Source organism: Panthera tigris, chromosome D3, assembly GCF_018350195.1.
Source record: "Panthera tigris isolate Pti1 chromosome D3, P.tigris_Pti1_mat1.1, whole genome shotgun sequence".
Taxonomy (NCBI): Eukaryota; Metazoa; Chordata; class Mammalia; order Carnivora; family Felidae; genus Panthera; species Panthera tigris.
Genome location: NC_056671.1, coordinates 55,336,688 through 55,359,014, shown reverse-complemented (window position 1 = coordinate 55,359,014; position 22,327 = coordinate 55,336,688). Strand labels below are relative to the sequence as shown.

Sequence of the window (22,327 nt, the reverse complement as noted above, 5' to 3'; positions counted from 1 at the left end):
TGGGATAGAGCCCCACATTAGGCTCCACACTCAGTGGAGTTCTTCCCCTCTGCCCCTCTTCCCCACTCGTGCTTGCTCTCTCTCTCTCTCTAAAAATATAACATAAATAAAATAGCTTGATGAAATACTTTCAAGTTGTTCTGTTTATTTTTCTCTCAAAATTCTTTGTACAGTATGAAGTATTTTTTTTAAACTGGACAACATCTGAATTTACAAATGATAGTAAATTAAAAACCCTAGTAAAGTTGAATTTTAATTACCTGTATATGGATCATCCATGATAGACTTTAATTGTGGGCCTGTGCCTTCTCTTTGGTATTCTTGTGGCTTTTTTGCCCTGATCTAGGCTAACCGATACAAACTGACTTTATTATTAAATGCAAGGCAAAGTTTGCTTTATAATTTTGGATTTTAGTGCATGGGATTTCTTCAATGTTGTGCTCTTTCTACAGCATGAATAAGTAAAATCTGACCCCATCATCATTAACAGAATTGGTGTAGAATTGTACTCAATTACACACAAGGTGCATATTTCCTTTCTACAAGCTTCAAGCGTGGTAGTGTTCATAACAGCTGTACATACACCTGAGAAATTTTCTTTGGCATTTATGTCTCACTTACAACTCACCTTGTTTATTCTTCTTCTTTCTGGTGTATTTCATGTACCAGTGTTAGTGCTGTGGTGGAAGATTGATGCCCTGCATCACACTTCTTAGTAGCACTGTCCAAGTCAGTGTCCGCTTTTATTTAGAGATATTTAACAATCTGTCAGCTTCACTTAAGTCATTGGCTTTGATGAGAGAAATACCTTGGATTTTGAAAAATTAGTATTTTAAAAATGACTGATAGGAGTATTGATTTCTAATGGGATCTAGATCATGATTCTGATAATAGAAGCTCTATAGAGTGTACCGGAGAAGCTTGCTCTGCTAATCAGCCTGAGCTTTTGTGGACATAAATTTTGAAACACTGACGTAAAATAACAAATGAAATAAGTGGCCAAAATGCATTTCCAGGTGTGTCATTTTCTGTGGAAGGGATGATTCACTGTAGCAAATACATACATGAGTTCTCTTAGAATTTTCTGTTATTTTGACTTAAAATGTTTTAAAAAGCCATACTGAAGAAATGCTCACTAATGCAAAATCCAAAGTTTAGTGTTTCTAGTTGGGGCTAAATTTTTAAAAAATATATGTAAATTGGATAAAACTTTGATGGTGCTAGCAGTAAGTCTAAAAAACAATGTTGGCAATTTTTCATAGGAAAATTCACTAGAATATCTGCACACTGTGATTACGTTTCCTAAAAGAAATGCAGAAACCTAAACAGATATCCATCCAGATGTGGGTGATGTTTTGTTCTCCACATCACATTATTAGCTATTACTAAGAGACATGCAATCAAGTTGGATAGATATTTCTTGAAATGATGCATGGTACGCAGTGCATGCTTTCATTGTGCTTCCTGCCATTATGGAATAATGCGTCTTACTGGGAAATACAGTGATCATTTCTGTTGACTCATGTGCAGTCAGCTTATATAATAACACCTCTATTTTGTGAATCATTTCAGATTTCAGAGAGCTATGCCTTCTTACCAAGAGAAGCGGTGACACGGTTTCTAATGAGCTGCTCAGAGTGCCAGAAAAGAATGCATTTAAACCCAGATGGAACAGATCACAAAGGTAGCTGTGGTGTCAAATAGTGAGACTTAAAGTCATTTTACTCATAATGGCAGTTTATATCCGACATCTTTATACACATGTGGTAGACTGAAATAGTTCAACAAGTCCGATCGTCTCGTTGATTCAATCCAGAGGCAGTCAATTTTGAATATCCACTTTCAGAGTAATTCTGTGCCCATTCTCAGAAGAAAGGTGGTTTTGACTGTGGCAAATAACTTTTTTCCCTATAATAATATTTTAATTTTCACATATCATGTGTATTTCATGGGATGTTAAACATAGTTAGCAAGGAACCTGATGTTCCATCAATCTCCTTTTAAATCCACCAGTTCCTTATTTCTAAAAGTGAAGAGTATAGTATGGAGCTCCTCTGCTGAAAATTTTTACATGAAAGTTATAATTTGACTTTAGTTCTCATTGAAAATTACTTATATGATTTTCCTAATCGGTGAGTTTCTCTGCGAGTTTAAAATAATCTCAAAGAGACATTTGGATTAGTTCATTCCCGTGTGTTGGGGGATGAATAGACATAGAAGAAAAAGATGAAAGGAAAAAATGTGCAAATTTCCTTTTTTACTCAAGTAGCACATAGGAACTGTAGGTGTGCAGCAAAGGAGAAAAATTCAAAACTATCAATGGTTGTGTTTAATCACTGTATTGGGTTCACCCTTTGCTACCAGGGTATCAAAAAGCTTTCCCATAGTTAGAAATCACTAGTTTATCCATAGCGTTAGTTTGTCCCATATACCTTTGTATGGTTACTTTTTCCTACCATCCATCCGTAATGCTACCAACCTCCTAAAGACTTGGTGTCTAGAACCAGATTTCAATTTTAACAACGTGGATCGCTTGAAATTACAGGTAGAATGCAGTATCACTTTCACACCCATTAAAAATGTTTTATTGCAGATAATGGAAAACCTCCGACTTTGGTGACCAGCATGATTGACTACAACATGCCAATTACCATGGCCTACATGAAGCACATGAAGTTGCAGCTGCTGAACTCACAGCAAGATGAGGTAAAATGGAAATACCGACTTCCAAGTCGGAATGAAGTTTGATAACCATGACTATCATATTAAGCGTGATGGCATTTTGAAGATGGTAATTTATTCTTTAATGAAAGGAATGTTACTGGCATTGCACAGATGGAAAAAACAGGCAGAAACTTCTAGCCCCGACAGAGAGTCCCTGTCTCAACACATCTACCTCAGTGCTGGGTGGGAATGTGTTCCTTCCCAAGAAAGCTTCTTTTTCCTTAATGGACCACCATCAAGCTAGCCTTGGTAAAGTGCTAGAAAGTTCAGGGGAAGGTATCCCAAATGAGTGAGTATCCAAGGAAAGTGTCCAGTAGTACTCAGGCTATTTTTCCTGGAAATCACAAAAGTCAATTTAATGGGCATTTCAAGTATAATCATTTCTCCACCATCTAAATCTTTTGTATGTTTTAAAGGTTTTTTTTTTCCATTATTCTCTATACCAGTGTGTATTTTCTAGAGAGAATTTGTTGTGATTCTTCCTAATTAGGGGTATTTTGCAAATTATCCTGTTTAATTTGTAGAGTAGAATCAAGATGTGCGCTGCTGGCATGTATTAGACACAAATGCACACTTGTTGAATATTCTTTAGGATACTAATTAAGTGTTCAGTTTGGTGGAAGTATCTCGAAGATAGGGACCAAGTTGTATATATTCTGCCACCAAAACTTGTAGCAGTAGGGTCTTAGGAAATCCTTGTTAACTAGTCAGTTAACAAGCCATTAATCAATAGGCACATTCAGATGATCAGTATTAGGAGTGGTTTCTCAGGCTAATACATGCAGTCCTTCTTGAAATTTCTCAATAACAGGAAATGTGGTTAAATATTTATTTTTCAAATACAGCGTTATTTGGCGAAGTGTTATAAAATTCACTTTGTTGAGCTTACTTTGTTTAATGAAACTCATATTTTTTGTTTTCCTCTTTATTTGAGCAGGTTTAATCTTAAAACTATATTATAAAATTGTTTTATCTCAAAAAACCATTGAGAGTACACTTTGTGAGAAGATCTGTATTTGTACAGTGGCAGACGTGGATTTCATATTATCAGATGGCTACATATAAATGATTAAGTAAATAGTAATAAAATCTTTGGGTTAAAGATATAAAAGACAACTAAAAAAATACTAATGTCTATCCATCCGGGAGAATGGAAAGTTATTCTCCTGATTTATTATATAATTGGAAAAAAAAATTAAACCTCATAAACTAGTTGGAGCTGTCAAATTATTTGTAGGAAGCTCATTTAGATGTTGGTACATTTATTTCTAGGCTAAAAAGTAAGAAAATCAACTCTGTGCCAACAGTACAGCCCACACATGCCGAATCCTTCTGGCTTCGAAAACATCATAAGTATTTCACACGAAGGGAGTAGATCCTTTTAATTTATAACTGGATTAGGAAAATAGCTCTCATCCTTACATCTTGAAAATACCAATTGGATGCACACTGCCTTCAAAATATTCATATAAATGGCTAGATTATTTGCAAAATTTTAGAAGTTTTGATTATTGAAAGATAGGAAGGTGATTAAGTAAATTACATTAAAACGGAAATCAAGTGAGATATTTCTTTGTGCTCAGTTATATTTAAATTTTAATGTGTTATTTCAATTAGTTCAACCAATATTTACTGAGTACCTTCTATGTAACTGGTACTCTTGTAGATAATGGAGATAAACTTAATAAATTGACAAAAATATTGCCTTTATTAAACTTCTAGTTGCAGGGGAGAAAATAAAGGACATAAATAATAAAAGTATGTATAGAAGAAGATGCTAAATGCTATTAAGAGAAATAAAGATGGCCAGGAATGAGAATCAAAATACTTTATCTAATGTAAGATCATTTGACCTTCTTACAGACTGTTGATGGAGTTTGAACCAGAATAATCTTACAGGGGGAGAGTTTGGCAATAATTATTAAAAATTTTTCAATGTTACTCATATGCTTGACTAGAAATTTATACTAAGGAATGTGATGTATGGAACAACTCAAGTATTAGGATGTTTGTTGCATTGCTAATAGTGAATGATTGGAAATATTTTCAAGATCCAACAATGAGGAATTGTTAGATTTTCACTGCCCCATATGGTAGGCATTAGCCACATGTGGATATTTAAATTTAATCGGATATTAATTAAAATTACCTAAAATTAAATTTTTAGTTCTTCAGTTGCACTGGCCATGTTTCAAGTGCTCAATAGCCAAGTAAAGCTGGTAGTCACCTTACCGCATAGGGAATATTATAGAGTAATTCCATCAGCACAGAATATTTTTCTGAACATTACTGGCTACATAACCAACGTCAGGGGCACCCGCGGAACTCATTGCATTGCATGTTGCAGAACCCCAGCCCAAGATTCTGATTCTAGACATAATGTGTGACACGTGGTGATCTGAATTTTTAACAGTATCTACACTCATGCACACTAAGGTCTGAGGTGGTGCATTCCATAGAAAGGCTAATAGTATGGGCTTTGAGTTGGTTTGAGCATAAGGTAAGTGAAAAACAACAAAGATTAGATTGTGGGAGCGGGTTTCAAGCAGTCTTATGGAAAACCCTTAATGTTTGAGCAACTTACACATTACTTGGTAGATATGGATTGACGAATATAGCTGCAAATTTATGAGCAGAGAAGTGGCACTTTCTGAAGTGGAAAGGTTAATTTAGCAATAGATGATGAACAGGACTGGTGGGGAAGAAATTGGAGGTGGATAGAAACCTAGGAGACTGTAATTAATCATTCAGGAAATGGGAAAATGAGATCAGGACAAATAGCAATGGAAATCAGGAGTCGCAGGGTAGAGACCTCTAGAGGTAAAATCCGGAACTTGAAAACTAAAATAAAATATGGAATGGATCAGAGGATCTAAATTCCATGCAATTGTCTTAAAAGGAAAAAGACTGGGAATAAAATTATTTGTTACAGTAAAATATTTATTCTAATTTTTAAAAATTAAGCCTTAGGGAAGCAAATTCTATGGTAGTTGGCCATGGCTTTCATTATCCTAAGATTTTAATAACATAAGGAATAAAGTCAGATTGAAGACTCTCTTTCTGATTGTCATATAGAATAAAATACCCATAGGGGAAGAATTCAGATGAATGGCCTACAGATGATCATGAATAAAATAAAATAATATCATATCAGTCAAGTTTTCCAGTTCTTCATTCTTAGAAATATTTGGTAATTTCTTCCTAGACTTAGCATTCCTAGACAATTAGCATTGTCTCTATGTTGATAATAAAAAACCGCAACATTAGGTTTTAGGCACTTTTTCCACCTCTTATCAAAGATAGTAATTTAATCAGTCAATAATTTGAATAGAACTTACAGAATGAATACATGCACTTAGTTTTGTTAAAGCTCTTTATAAATGTAAGCAATTGGATAATTTATATTCTAATAAGGAGTAGAATTGTGAAAAATAAAATGTATATCAGAGGAAATCATAAAGGAAAATATTTAAGATAGTCACAATCATTAAGACACCTATGATTAATAGAATGGTGATTTCTTTTAAAATTAAAATACACAGCAGGTACAGTTGGTTGTATAACCATTTAATTTGTTGTCCACATTTCTTAAAATATATACTTATAAGACTGTTACTTATTGATGATAAAATGTGTATTGATTATTCATAATGTGCTGTAGCAGTTTATATAATCATTCCATGGATCAGATATTATCTCTTTGTATCTAGCTTTCCTTTAAACTCACACATACATTCTGACATATACATACATTTACACACATACGTGTGAATACACACACACACATATATTTAAGATGGTATATATTAGAGATGAAATTTTACTGGACTATGTATATTTAGCTATTTTTAGTATATATAATAAGTGCTGATTCTACAGACTATGTTTATATAAAATACACAGCTAGTTTATAAACACATATTTAAATTTACTTTATATTTTATTTTATATTTATATTTTTTACTATTATATTTAATATATTTAAATGTATTTGCTATTATATTTAATCTTTACTATTATATTTAAATTTATTTTTGTATGTGTTCATAAAACATAAGTCCTATTATATACTGCAGAGTTTCTTATGTATTCTATATAAAATTATTAAAACAGTTTTGTACTTATTTATCTGACCTTGTCCTAAGTACTTTAAATATTAGTATATTTGCTTAACCTTTATATAGCCCTATGAGATTGATACTATTATTCCCATTTTATAGATGAAGAAATTGAGGCACAGAAAGGTTAGGTTACTGATTTAAGGTAACACATCTAAGTGGCAGAGCTGGATCTGAATCAGTCAGTCTCGCTGTAGAGAATGTACTCTAAAATGCCATCATGTCAGACACTATATATAGTGCATATAATAAATATCTGTATCACCTACGTGTGTGCATATATATGTAGGTATATGTATATGGTACACACTGATAAGATTGATGTGCACATTGAATTCTGTTATTTTTTTCCCTTGTTAACATATATATTTATTTCAGATGCTTTGGATTTGCTTAGAATTTAGAATTTGAGAAAACATAATGTACCAAGAGAGAGGGCATGCCGCTGGGAGAAGTCTATGTGGCTGATTGCCCAGAGGCCTCACAGGGTGGCATTTCCTTGCTGAATTAATGAAGAGCTAGTTCTACTCAGTATACCTGGGCATGATCAGACCTTTCGTAAAGGAAGGACACCAAAATCACCTTGACCTGACCGATGGATCAGAATGCCAATTTGTTAGTCTACTAGAACGTTCCTGTCCCCTAACCATAGCAACTTCTTTGCTGATACCAAGATGTCATTTAGGAAGCCAAGGTAACTCTTCCTGTTCAAAGAAGTTATTTTCTCAAGCGTGAGTGACTTCATATGAATCCCAGTTCTGGTGTATTATAGTGGGATACATTCTTTAACTGCTCTGTGCCTCAATTTCTCAATCTGTAAAAGTGGATGAATCCTGGTACCCAATTCACAGGTTGTGATAAAGATGAAGTGAGTAAACAAGTATAAAGAACAGTTATGTATCACATAAATAGCACTACTGCTATGGCGATTGCTGATTTTTATATTAATGCTAAACTTTGAGATCAGACATTTACAAATTAAAGTCAAACCTGGTGATTTTGAGTAAGTACTTGCAATATGTTACACAAGTTTCTCAGGCCTTTCTGCCTACGTAAGCATACCATTTGGCTGAAAATCGGTTCTCTAAAAGGAATTTGCTTCAGTGAAATGATTTACAGCAAAATATCTTAGACTTGGTTTAACTTAATTTGTGACAGGTTTTGATGAGTTGGGCATTTGGAAAACTGGCCTTTTGGTAATTTAGCCACTCAGCGAACTGGCTTTTGGTAAATGGATCTTTCACACTTCTACCTAGAACTTGTTTTTGTGGTTGCAGTACAGCATATATTCACTTATAAGGAAAGAAGGGAGGTGTTAAAATCTTGCTTTCAGGAAATGTGGATTTTCAATCTAGCCATGTAAGTTTGTCAATTATTAGAATCCGTCCTGTTTGCCAAGGAAAATTTTTTGTGTAAGGTTTTCTTATCGCATCCTAAGATTTTTGCTTATAATATTTTATTAGGTCATTTATTTTTGGACTCAAAACATATATTTCTCTATATTTTATGTTTTGTGACTGACTGTCCTAGGGAAGTTTTTACTAATTAAAAAAACCATTTTTTCATTGTTTAGGATAATTCTCCCAAGTACATCCTTCCTAAACATGTTATTTTGCCTTTTAAATCTGCCTGTACTTAGATACATTGTTTGATTTTTCACAAGCCTTGAAATTCCTTAAAGAGAGAAATTATTACATTATTTATTTCAAGTATCTATTAATATGTAACACAATTTACTGAGTTCTGTAAAAGCTAATTTACTGGCTAAACTCTAATTGACCCTGTAGATATAATGGTCACTATTTGAATGTGTTATATTTTATGATGCTTGATGATATTTTAAAACCATTTTCAGGATGAAAGTTCAATAGAAAGCGATGAATTTGATATGAGCGATTCAACACGGATGTCAGCCGTGAACTCTGATCTTAGCTCCAATCTTGAGGAGAGAATGCAGAGTCCTCAGGCTCTTCATGGGCAGCAAGATGGTAAGCCTTTCAAACTGAACAAACAAATCAACAAAACAACAAAAACCCAAGTCAGAGTTTATTTAAACAACAACCACCTCATGCTCTTGTGCTGATTTTTTTTTATCTGTTCCTGTGGGGACTTTTCTGTAGACTCAGGTTCCATTATCTACTTCCTTATTTTTGGATTCAAGTACTTTGTTCAAAACTAGGGTGATAGACTGGTTTATAAACAGATGTTAGTTATAAAAATCCAAGCTTTCCCGTGTTTTGCTCCCTGAACTTAATTAAATGTGTTGTACCAGTGTAATTTGGGCTTCTGCAATGTTTCCTAGCTTTGGTTTCTCAGGCCATAATAGTAAAGAGTTTAAAATGATCAGAAGAGTAATTTGGATGTTTTAATTTTCCTAAAAGACAAAGTTGTAATTAAAAACAATTTATCTAAAAGAATAATTTTACCAGAGTGATTTTGCTGGGGTAAGAAGATTTTTGCTGGGATTTTGAGCTACTTTATAAAGCTGTAAGTGAAAAATCAATCATAATCTCTTATTCCTGGGTCCATTGAAAATTCCAGAATTATCCAGTTGTTGTTGGTAGGAAGAAAACTGGATAGGTAGAGAAAGTAGACCAGGCAGTTAATATTTTAGGTCTACTGTTTGCAGAGATCTTTAAAAGTTACCTTTGTAGATTTCTGTCTTTGTAAATATAAAATTATGTATGGAAGTAAATGTGCCTTACTAAGGTAATTGTGAATGAAAATTACGGGTTGTAAATAGAAGGCAGTTGGCCAATTTCATCCAACATTAGTTTATTATTCCTGTAATTAACAAGTTTACATGAACTTTTTGACTATATAGTTTTGTGCCTACATCTCTAGATAGGGAAATGAAAAGTTTTCCTTGCTTTCTCTGACGCTTGCTATTAAAAACTGGTTGTAAAAGATTGCTGCATTTCTAGCTGCTGATCTGCTTTTGCTGTCAAAGTTTAAGAAATCCCTAGTTTTAGGTATACCCAAATTTCAAAAAAAAAAGGTGGCAAACATGTTTCTTGTTCACAATTCAGATGAGCCTAAAAGATTTTGGTGTCCTTGTTGGCATGAATTACAAGGAATGACGCGTGCACTGATTGATCAGTGGCTTTAAAATCTTATTTTACCTACTACACAGTGGACTAGCTATTGTGGTAGAAAGGACATTTACTTGGGAAATTTGTTTCTTTTTTAATGCTTATTTATTTTTGAGAGAGAGACAGAGAGAGTGCGAACGGGGGAAGGGCAGAGAGAGAGGGAGACAGAATCTGAAGCAGGCTCCAGGCTCTGAGCTGTCAGCACAGAGCCCAGTGTGGGGCTGGAAGCCAGGTACTGCCAGGTCATGACCTAAGCCGTAGTCGGAAGCTTAACTGTCTGAGCCACCCAGGTGCCCCAACTTGGGAAATTTCTAAGAATGGGATTTTTCTGGTTTAGATATAGATTATCTTTTCTCTTTTAAAATCTGAGCAGACATCTTCAGATTTTGACTTTTTATTGGAAATTGCATAGCACTGGGATCATAGAATAACTGAACTATATATCAGTGACAAATATATTTATGTATATATCACTCTACTAACATTTGTTCGTGTACTTTGCCTATTTGCACCATCGTCTTTTTTAGTCTATAATTTTGGAGCATGTAAATAACAAGAGAATGTGTCTCACGATGCAAATTCATGGTTTTCTTGATTGAAGTTGTCAGTTGTGGATATTTTGCTAGGGGATAGCTGATGTGATATAAATCTACATTGATTCTAATACAATTCAGTGGAATAATTTCAAATACTGTTTACTCTTGGGAGAAAACACTTTCTCATCATATATGGATGCATGCCTCAAGGATAAGGACATCGCTAGTCATTCCTTCTCCAACCTATGCCTAAGTCTTCTCTTATACAAATGCCTTTTCCTCTCACTTCTCATTGAGTTTTCTCTTGCAAGCATTTCTTTTGTTTTCCTGCATCATAGCTTTTCTCCAGGATGAATATATAAGCATGGTGTGATAAATGTCCTCTATACAAAGCTTCCGTTGATCCCATGGTGCCCTTCCATTCAGTGCCCCATTTCTCTGTACCATTCCCGCAATACACTTTCCAGAAACACTCATCTAAAGAGTTGTCTCAGCATCTCCACTTTCTCTCCTCTACTTCTTTTGCTCATCTCGGTAAGCTTCCATCCTTGCCACTCCCTGTTGGAGTGCTCTAGGGTGCAACCCGGAACTCTCTCCTCCCTTACACTTACTCTCTAAATGATCACATTGACTTGTGTAGCACCCTGATGAATCCCAGATTTGCTTCTCTAAGTGCTGATATCTTTCCTGAGCTCAGGACTATCTCCCCCAAACACCTAAATTTTAATATTCTTCAGAGGACTCACCGCTGTATGAAGTATTATTTTTCGTATTTATTAGCTATTTCTCTTCTAGAATACAAATGCCATATTAATGGATAGATCTTATGCTTTTGATTTTCCTTTCAGTTGCTCTATTTGAGGTAGTTCTTAAATACTCCATTATTTAAAAAAAATGAAAATATAACTTTTTACCATTACCACGAATTTTTGCCTAAGTTTTACATATTTTTTTCTTTTCTCCTTTCCCCTGATAATAGCACTCCCATATGTAATCCTCATTGACAAACTACTGTATCATTTCATTTTTCTCTGTACTTACAGATAGATACATGCATCAATGAACATACCTAAGCATACAAACACACACACATAAACAAAAATATGTACATACTGGGAAGGTTTGATCACCATTCTTTTATAAAAATATGTTCATTCTCTCTCTCTCCCTCCCTCTCTCTCTGCCACTCCCACTCTCTGTCTCTCAAAATGATAAAAAAAATAGTTCATATTATTTGCACTATACTGTATCTTGTTTTTCTCATCCAATGTTACCTTTTAGAGCTTTCTATATGGTGCATATATATGTAGATGAAGGAAAAAAACACATGGTCCCTACCTCCATAAAACACACAATCTAAAGGAATAAAAGTATATGTGATACCACCCACATTTGATTACTGTTCAATTAACCAATGTGGGAAAATGCCAGTCTCTGTAAAAATAAGAATTCAATATGGTAAAACCTGTAGTTTATGTCTACCTTTCTAAAGTCAGTGGGGACTCTGGGTGCTAGACCTACATTGGATCTGAGGGTATTACTTTCTTGTACCTGGTGTACGTGATATTTGGGAGTAGTCAGAAGGTAGGGACTTATGATACAACAAATCCACTTTTGGGTGGGCAATCCAGATGCACCTCCAACCTAGTCTCTCCCAAAATTTCTCAACTTGGGCACATCATTTGTGGTTGTGGGGGATATCCTGTGCATTGTAAGATGCTTAGCAGTGTCTCTGGCCTCCACTCACCACGTCACTATTAAAACCTGTCTCCTGAGTTGTGACAACCCAAAATGTCTCAGACATTTCAAATGTCCTATGGGGAGGGGCATAAAGTCCCTAAGTTGAGAAAAACTGGTATAGGCAGAAAAGGCAAGTCTGGGTTAGAATCCTGTAAGATGGAGACTGAAGAGACCCAATAAAGAGAAGTTTAGAAGTGGAGGTTGGGGAGGAGTGAAGGAAGCGTGCTCAATCCACTTTCTGAGATAATGGAAATGTTCTGTATTTGTGTGTTTTATACTTGTGTTAGTCACCAGCCATGCTGCAACCATTGAGGACTTAAAATATTGCTGGTGCAACTGAGGGACTAATGTTAATTTAATCTGATTTCATTTTAATTCATGTTAATTTAGATTAAAAGTCACATGTGCCTAGTGGCTACTGTATCAGATGTGTAGGTCTAGAATATTGTTTTGCTCAGACTTGGCAGTTAAATTCCTTTCTCTGTAGCCACAGGTTTGATGTGTCTGAAGTTTTTGTAGAAATTGAGAAAAATCTTATGTTTTAACAGTCAGCTGGAACTCTAGTTTAATATTTATAAAATATGAATAACAACATTTTAAATGTTAAAAGGTTCCATTTTCTTTAATACAACATGATTAATTTATTATTGTAAAGAAATTAACATATCGTGATTTTAGAAATCCTTACCTATAAATATAACACAGGTAGGTACAACAATGTCTTTATTGGGCACCATATAAAAGGGAGAGTTAAAAATCCCTTTTAAGAGCTTTTTTTCCTCACTGTGGTTATGAAGGATTTGCAATATATTCATTAAGGGAAATAATGTAAATTCATTGGGAGATATTGTATATTATGTGTGTTGGAGAAAGAGAGCAAAGAAGAGAAATGTCTTGCCACTGGGCTAGATAATTAGGTGAAGGTCAAATAAACACAACTGGAATGAAGAATTTAGAAAAGGAAAGATCGATGTATAATATTCAGCTTTTTTGTTTATTTTAAGCTTCTAGTGCTTTCCTAAGTCAACAAAAATATAAAGATAAAAATGTGCAGAAGCTCTGAATCTTAGCATAGTACTTAATCTATTTTACATTTGTTTATTTGTTTTAAGTTTACTTATTTATTTTGAGAGAGAGCACGAGCATATATGCACAAGCAGGGGAGGGACAGAGGGCAAGGGAGAGAGAGAATCCCAAGCAGGCTCTGTGTTGTCAGTGTGAACCCCATGTGGGGCTTGACCTGAGCTGAGCTCAGGAGCCAGACGTGTAACTGACTGAGCCATCCAGGCCCCCCAAACCTATTTTACCTTACATAAGTGTGCAACATAATGGCTCGATATAGGTAGTTACTGTGAAATGACCACCACAATCGGGCTAGTTAACATCCATTACCATACATAGTTACAATTTTTTCTTATGGTAGGAACCTTTAGAATCTACTTTTAGAATCAACTTTGAAATATACAATGTGTAATTATTAACTATAGTGACTATGCTGTACATTATATCCCTAGGACTTATTTATTTTGTAACTGGAAGTTTGTATCCTTTGGCCACCTTCACTGGATTTTGGGTAAAATATATTAAGCTATGTAAAACTTTTTGACAGACTTAAAATAATGCCTGTAGGTTAAAATCATTTAAAGATTGCATAATCCTTTGAGTTAATCATAAAAGCAGGAGGTCCTTGAAACTATCATGAAATATAAGTAGCTTATCATAAAAGAGGCTCTCCTGTGTAATGGTTGTTGTTTACAGAATTCCGAAAAGCATTCCCAGATCAAGAAGCTTAAAGATGTTCTGTATTCAGGTGTTTGTCAATTTGTAAGTGTCTAGTTCTGTCATTTAATTGGATTAGAAGTAGAACTGTGGTCACTTAGGCTTCTGTCCTTGAATCCAGATTCTAGAAATTCGTGGGAGCTTGTAATAGCTCAAGAAAACACTCTTTTTTCTTAATTATTTTCTTCTGAAATTGTACATTCTATAAACCGCTGATTTGTTTGTTTTGTTGTTGTTGCTGAGGTTATTTATTAAAGGATGTCTGGCAAAAGAGAAGTGTCAGATTTAGAGACAGACTTGAAAGTTTCAGTTCAAAATAAACATTCAATTTCATTTGATAGAAGTATACTTTTATAAGAACCATTTTAATTGCTTGTCTGAGTCAATACTATATTGTATATTATTGATAGTTTTGCAAGGGAATATTTGTACTTTATTAATCTCAAAAATATGTTTACATAAGAGCAAAGGATTTCTGTATTTTTGAGTCACAAAAAATTGTTGTATTTTTCCCTGTTGCCCATTTTCTTAAGATTGTTGGAGTAGAGGGGCGCCTGGGTGGCTTAGTCGGTTAAGCATCCGACTCTTGATTCAACTCAGGTACTGATCTCAAGGTTTGTGAGTTTGAGCCCTGCATTGGGCTCTGCACTGACAGTGCAGAGACTCCCTGGGATTCACTCTCTCCCCTTTCTCTGCCCCTTTCCTGCTTTCTCTCTCTCTCAAAATAAACTGGAAAAAGATTATAGAGTACAAAGGTAAGTTGAGGTACCCCTTTAACTCTGCACATTACTTTAATCATCTTTAAAAGTAAGGGATTGCAATAGAAAAAATGTACACATTCTCTTCAGCCCTCATTTTTTTTTATGGTTTTGGTGGTGACATCACAGAATATATTGCTTTTAAGTGTGTGTTCAGTGTCCCCACATTGTTTCTTGACTCAGTGTAATAATAGAGACTATTTTAAGCATAGTTGTTTTTTTTTTTTGCAGTATTTGGTACTTCATTTATGCACCAAACAATGAGTTCTTTATACATTTGAAACCTTAACAAATAACATCCAATGTACCAGGCAAAGGGCTATGATAATGTACAGAAACAAAAAAAGAGAGAGAAGGACTGCCTTAAAGAGTTAATTAACACTTCAATGTCTACCCATGACGGATGGAAGAAGTATATTCAAGGCAACTCTTTCATTCAAAGATATGTTCAATAACTCTGTTAGCATGTGGAAATACATAGTTGATTTGCTAGAATTTAACCCTCCCCCACACACTTTCTGCATAATATTTATATTCTAGAAATGTTTTGGTATGTTTCACTTGGTCAGACTATTTTTGACAAACAGGAAAAATTGAATTGGAATTTAGTGATAACCTGCATACAAATATTAAACTATTACATATATATATGTAATATATATATATATGTTATATATATATATATATAATATATATATACATATACACACAAACACATAGTCATCCTTAATTATAATAAACTGAAGAATTTTGGGTTTTACTTCACTGCTAAAAACAGGCCAATTGTTTACCATAAATACCAGTTTAGTGAAAACAAAAGAATTTATATAAGTTATAAATATCTTATAGGGTAACTAAATAATAGGTAAATGCTCTGCATTCTAATCATTTGAATTGCATACCTTTGAGTAAAATCATAATTACAAAAAAATGTGGTTCTCAGGTTCTAAAGGCCAGAAGGCAGTTTCTGAAACTCAGAAAAATATCTTGTTTTGAATCTTGTTGGGAAAAAAAAAAATTGAATCTCACTGATGTCCACTTAGTCTTTCAAACCGTAGTTTGATTAGAACAAATGAGTAGAACAAATATCTCTCTGTAGAAGCTAGGGTTAAAATCAGGAATGCATAGATATTTTGTTTGATAACATATCATTCTAGAACACTTTTCCTATATAACAATACATAGTGTACTGGTTTCCAAAGAATGTTAGCAAGAAACCCATTGAAATAACATTTCTATGTGAAATATTTTTCCAAAATGTTTTCAGCTCCTTTGGCTTCGTAATGGGGATCTTCACCTCTCACTAACACTTATATGATACAACATTAACCCCCAAAAAGAGCCATATTCAGGAGCTAAGTAGACAACATGGAGGCATGTGTCCCATTCAGGCATATAATTTTATTTTATTTTATTTTATTTTATTTTATTTTATTTTATTTTATTTTATTTTATTTTATTATTTTTTTATTTTTTATTTAAAAAAAATTTTTTTTCAACGTTTTTTATTTATTTTTGGGACAGAGAGAGACAGAGCATGAACGGGGGAGGGGTAGAGAGAGAGGGAGACACAGAATCGGAAACAGGCTCCAGGCTCCGAGCCATCAGCCTAGAGCCTGACGCGGGGCTCGAACTCACAAACCGCGAGATCATGACCTGGCTGAAGTCGGACGCTTAACCGACTGCGCCACCCAGGCGCCCCCAGGCATATAATTTTAATAAGTATCTTACATGGAGCCTTGAGCATCCTTAGGCAAGGGTAAGTGGTGAGAGACCCAGTATTTCATTATTAAGTCAACAAATACCTATTGAAACCTAGACTGAGCTACACAATGGGGTTATAAGGACAGACCTGACATGTAAGGTTGAACCATATGAAATTGCCATATTGGTTCAACCTAATAGGTCACGCTCTAAAATAACTTAAAGTCGAACATGAAGAATATGAAAAGCAAACTATTTTTGAAATTGGGATTTCTGTTTCAGAACAATGATGCATACACATGGGCATTGCGTGTATCTTGACTTACACATTTGTAAAGACCAGACTCATGGGACCACCTCAAATGAGGTAACTAAGACAATCATAAGGGAAAGGTATGGAGCCAGTGTTCCAGCTGTACTTTTATTTTCCTCACATTTCTACCTGGAAGTTTGGGAGGGTCAGGATGGCAGCGGTCTAAAAGGTAGTGAGTCATGTGGGTATAGTCATGCTCAAATGCTGTCTTTAGCCAGTGTTACCTTCTGAACTACCTTCAGAGTGAGGATTGATATGCATGGGTTTCAGGTAGCCCTGTTTTCTTAGTTAGGACAGCTGTTATATATTGCATTTCTTTAATATTTCTGAAAATGTTCCTCTACTCACCTACTAAATCTTACAATTATTTTGCAGTCTTATTTATCTGAGTATCATACACATTTGAACTTAATTTTAGAATACACACACACATAACACTCTTTTACTGCTGTATATACGTGAATAAAATTTTATTAAAAGTATGTTCATGACTAAAATTGCATCTAATTTAGCTGAATGGGATGGTTCCAAGTAATTATTAAAGCATATAAACCGGCAATAAAAGCAATAACTATTCACTATTTAATTTAGTTGGAAATCTAATAAAACATGTTTTTAATAAAAATGATGTAAAACAGTATAGTTAATACAAAATTAAATTTAGTGTTTCATTTTTTATGATGTTGAGTTTTAATTAGAAAAGTTATTAACATTTTTTTAGGTGCAACACCAAATTCCCTATTGACCTATTGTCTTGCGTAAGTAAGGCACTTTCTTTGTTCCAAAACTTTGTTTTCCTTTAATACTTTATAATTGTTCAGGATATTTTGCATAAAGCAAAAAATATTGAAAAGAAATTTTTTGCATAAATATAATAAAATATTTTACTTCCCAAATTGAAACTGTCCTTAATGGTGTTATTCTCAAATTTTAAGTTGCCATACACTTCTTCAAATACCTGAGAATTATACACTGGTGCTACTTTTTCTTAATCCAAGTTGTTCTAATGCCAAGTTAAAAAAATAATTTACCTGAGAGATTCATTATTCTGGGTTGAGGTGGTTACACGGATTTTTTTTGTTTTAATTTTTAAATGTTTATTTACTTTTGAGAGAGGGGGCATCGAGGGGCAGAGAGAGAGGGAGACGGAGAATCCCAAGCAGGCTCCGTGCTGCCAGCACAGAGCGCTCCTCATGGGGGCTCTGAGATCATGACCTGAGTCAAGATCAAGAGTCAGGCGCTTAACTGACTCAGCCACTCAGGCGCCTCACACCGCTGAAGTTTTCAGAAAGCTTTCTCTTCATGGCGGTGGCTCTATGAATAATTATATCATAATTTTCAGAAATATAAAATATCTTTATAAATAAATGAAGACAGTAGATAATTAAATGGAGTGTTTCTATGAACTGGAGGAAATTTTGATTGCTAGATTCTGTTGTAATATTATGTATGCTTACGTGTGTGTGTGTGTGTGTGTATTTAATCATTTGAAATTGCTTTTAGGCAGTTACTCGACTTCCAAAAGCAGAAGAAATAGCAATTTGGCTTACCTGTAAAATATAAGTGTGGAAAAAATATGTTTAGTTATGTATTACCTTTAAATGCTTTTGTAGGGAATATTTTCTTGTATTTAGAGTGATAATATTTGAAAGTTTACTTTCCTTTTAAGTTGAAATTCCACTTCTTCATATTTTACTCATATTGCATAAGTGGTTTTTCATGTAAGTGAGTGCTTGTTTACAAATTTAGCTTATTGATTTCAGGATAAAGCTTCCACACTCAGGACACCAGGCTAATCTTAGCTAGGTCCTAGATCTCTGGAAAATTAAGGGAAATTGGCTAGGCTCCAGTTTGATTTGGAGAGTCTAATCTGATCAGTGAAGGATGTCAGATTAATTTGGAATTTTACTTCTGGGGTAATTCTTTGTTTTGAAGTATTGTTCTTGTGCTTGGTCATTAACTTCGTGGCAATATTCACTGGTCCATGAATGATTACATGGATCCAACATTCAGTATTTTAGCACCTCCAGGAGGCGCCAAAATTCCGTTGGGGCTAAATAGCAGATACCAGACCCTTTAGTCCTTGAATATTGAGTTTTGCCTGCCTGATAAGGCATAAATAAGGTAAGAATGCACATGACACTGGAGAGATGTTAGAAAGTATACATCTTTTGAGCATTTATTCAAATAAATTTTGAGCCTATAAATTCACGTATCCAGCTATATTATAGAATCGCAACTGCTTGAATTGTACAAATTTGAGTCTAAGTAGCTAACTTTTTTTTTCTAAATTTTTGTTTTTACTGTCACCCCTTTTATTTTTTTTATTTGTTTTTTTAATTTTTTTTAACGTTTATTTATTTTTGAGACAGAGAGAGACAGCGCGTGAACAGGGGAGGGGCAGAGAGAGAGGGAGACACAGGATCTGAAACAGGCTCCAGGCTCTGAGCTGTCAGCACAGAGCCTGACGCGGGGCTCGAACTCACAGACCGTGAGATCATGACCTGAGCCGAAGTCGGACGCCCAACCGACCGAGCCACCCAGGCGCCCCATGTCACCCCCTTTTAAACTCTCACTATAAAGTCAACACCATGCTGTGTTTCTTTACAACTCTCTTGTCAATGTGGGTCAGCTAGCTATTACTTAAAAGATAAACAAGCAAACAACTTTAGCCTTTGGATACAAATAATTTCAGGGTTGAATTATTTCAGGGCTTTGAAGCTGGTGTTGCATAAGAGTTGTAGAGAGAGAAAGCAGTTACAAAATGGTGCTAAATTGACCATAAAAATCTTTATTTACTAGGTTTACAAAGATCATAATTGGATGATAGGTTCATGAAAGGAAAGAATGGTCAGAGGATATTGAAGAAAACAGTTAAAAGGGTATTTCATTACATTCATTATAAATTTGTAGTATAGTTGCTTTCTTATCACTCTTACCTGTTTGACCGGCAGTGCCTGCAGGTGGGAGACCGTACATCTTCTGAATCCCTTCACCCTGCCTTTGGAGCCAAGAACAGTGTTTGACATATCATAGAATGTAGTTTTTGAACTGAAATAGTGTTTGAAATTTCTTCTTCATCTGATTGCTTCGGAGGTGAAAGTGGACTCAACTCTTACACTCAGTCTTTCTCGCCAAACATTAGACAGGCAGTGGATTTCCTTGCCCGTGAATGACTATTCTGTCCTTTCTACATCTCACTTTGGGGTTTCTGATGCCAGTTGCTGTCTTCCTCCCAAACCCAGTCAGGAGCAGTGGAACATTAGGAAGCTTTGAGTCCTAAAGTGAATTCATGAAGGAGGCAGCATGAACAATCTCTTAAGTTCAAATCTTGACACCTGGCTTCTTGTCCCAGCTCTTCCAGTAAATGAGTCTTGCAGCCTTATTTAAGAAGTATTATCTTCAGGCAACCGTTTCTACATCTGTCAATGAGAAGCTCAGATGACCTCTCTCTAAGACTTATTCTGGCTCCGGAACACTCTGACTGTGCACCGTTTTAGGATTCTCTCTTGGATCTGTAATATTTTCTGTTGTTTTCATCCTGACAAAACGTTTTCCTTTAAAAGATATCATTTTCTATGTATCTTTAAACTGCTTTAAATGTTTTCTCAGGCTAGAGGAAGGGATTAAAGAGTGATGTAGACATCCCCGTCCTTCTCCCAGCTAGCCCTTGGCATCTTTTTTTAAGTTTATTCAATTATTTTGAGAGAGAGAGAGAGAGAGAGAGAGAGAGAGAGAGAATGAATATGAATGAGAGCAGAGGGTTGGGGCAAAGAGAGAGGGGAAGAGAGGGAATCCTCTGTGCTGAAGCCTGACACGGGGCTCAAAATCATGATCTAGCCGAAATCAAGGCACCCCCTAGCCCTTGCCATATTTAAACAGCCATTTTATTTATTGGCTTTTTCTTTCTTATTTAAATTCCAGTTAGTTATCATACAATATAATATCAGTTTCAGATATTGTAATTCCAAGGTACATGTTTGAAGAGTACTTAGGGAACCAGGGTGATTGCTGACCACTTTCCCTCCAGTCTTGACTGCAAGAATCTTCCAGGGTCATTTTCTGTCTTGTTTTTGCTGCCAATCTTCCATGCCTTTGGCAAGAAACTGTAGTCAGCACAAAGGCTGGTAGGTATTGCCAATATGTGAAATGAATGCTCCCATTTTTCCCCCTCTTCTTCATGAACATCGTTCATAAGAACCCTTATCCCTTATTCCTTCCTAAATATATGTATATGTGTATGTACATATATATGTATGAGTGGCTGTGTGTGTGTGTCGAGAGAGAAAGGAAGGGGGGTAGTGGCTGCGTGTGCATGTGGAAGGGATGAGAGAGAGGGAGGGAGAGAGGGAGGGAGGAGGAGTTAGTTCTAGTACTTCCAACAATTATGATTATCTTCCTTCAAGCACTTTTCATAACATTTATCCTGAGCTCCTGAGGTACCGGAGGGTTTCCTAGGATTTCTTTTAACAGCAACATCATTGAAGCTTTGACAACCTTAACTGTCTGTATACATTTCAGAAACTTTGCGATTCTTGGCAGTCAGGTGTCAATCAGCCCATCTCTCAGTCTGGGGATTTATTTCACTAACATATCATTATTGCCACTGCCTAATAACATCCTGGAGAATACATTCCAGCATGATACAGAATAAAAATTACAACTCATCACTGCTTATCTCTGTTCTTATTCAAATCTGTGATAAAGCAATCAAGAAAAATCAGATTAGCATTATAGGTACAGGGGAGTTTGGTACACCGAACAATGATGCCAGAGTTCTAACTTGGGCTCAGTGAGGACATGCTTACTCACTTAATGCATGTCAGCGACATCAGCAGTTTGTTTATCTCAAATGTGATGTGCATAATTCTATTTTTGAATTGATGAAACACATCTAGACTCTCATCTGATTTTAACCATTGAAAATCAAATCGTGGTAAGATATTTCCGATAGAAAGTAAGGATAAGCGATGATGAGAACTGTCTTGATTGCTTCCTGTACATGGCGCTGCCCCAAGAATTAACTTTTCAGATTTTCACAACAATCCTATGAGGCATGAAGTGTTGTTATTTTTATGGTAGAGGTGAGGACATGGAGGCTAAATAACTAGTCTGTCGTCACCCAGCTGCAAAGTAGTGGAAGAAGGATCAGAACACGGACATTCCGGATCTGGAGCCTGTCTCTCTAAAGATGAGTTTCTAAGTTGCCACAAGCCCACGTCTGTCACCACCGCATTTATCATATTCTGTAACTTGTACTTGCTTAACGCAGATTATTTTATGCCAGACATGCTCAAGTGTCCCATCGTGTTCTTATTTTCCAAATTAATATTCTGGCTCGTGTTTTAGTAGTACCTGTGCCTTTAAAACTGTATAATAGCTACTTGTAGATGTTTTCTCATACTTTCCTATTTTCGTGCATGTAGCTTCTTTGTTTCTGCATTGTTATAAAGAAACTAAAATGCTGTTTCTAGCCCTTGAAATCTCTTGGTTTCATCAGGAGTAGCAAACTCAAAATCTGTTTATTTCAATAACACCTCTTAACAATAATTGCCCTGTGTTT

General features: G+C 35.2%; 1 protein-coding gene across 5 annotated transcripts in view; it reads left to right on the top strand.

Annotated features, from left to right (window-relative positions):
* NOL4 (nucleolar protein 4) overlaps positions 1-22,327 on the top strand; it is a 426,345-nt gene that overhangs the window by 118,488 nt on the left and 285,530 nt on the right. For all 5 annotated transcript variants that reach the window (XM_042962703.1, XM_042962702.1, XM_042962709.1 and 2 more), the window contains 3 exons: positions 1,573-1,684; positions 2,594-2,706; positions 8,698-8,830. In XM_042962703.1, coding sequence (XP_042818637.1) covers positions 1,573-1,684; positions 2,594-2,706; positions 8,698-8,830 — 358 coding nt within the window. The remainder of the gene's footprint in view (positions 1-1,572; positions 1,685-2,593; positions 2,707-8,697; positions 8,831-22,327) is intronic.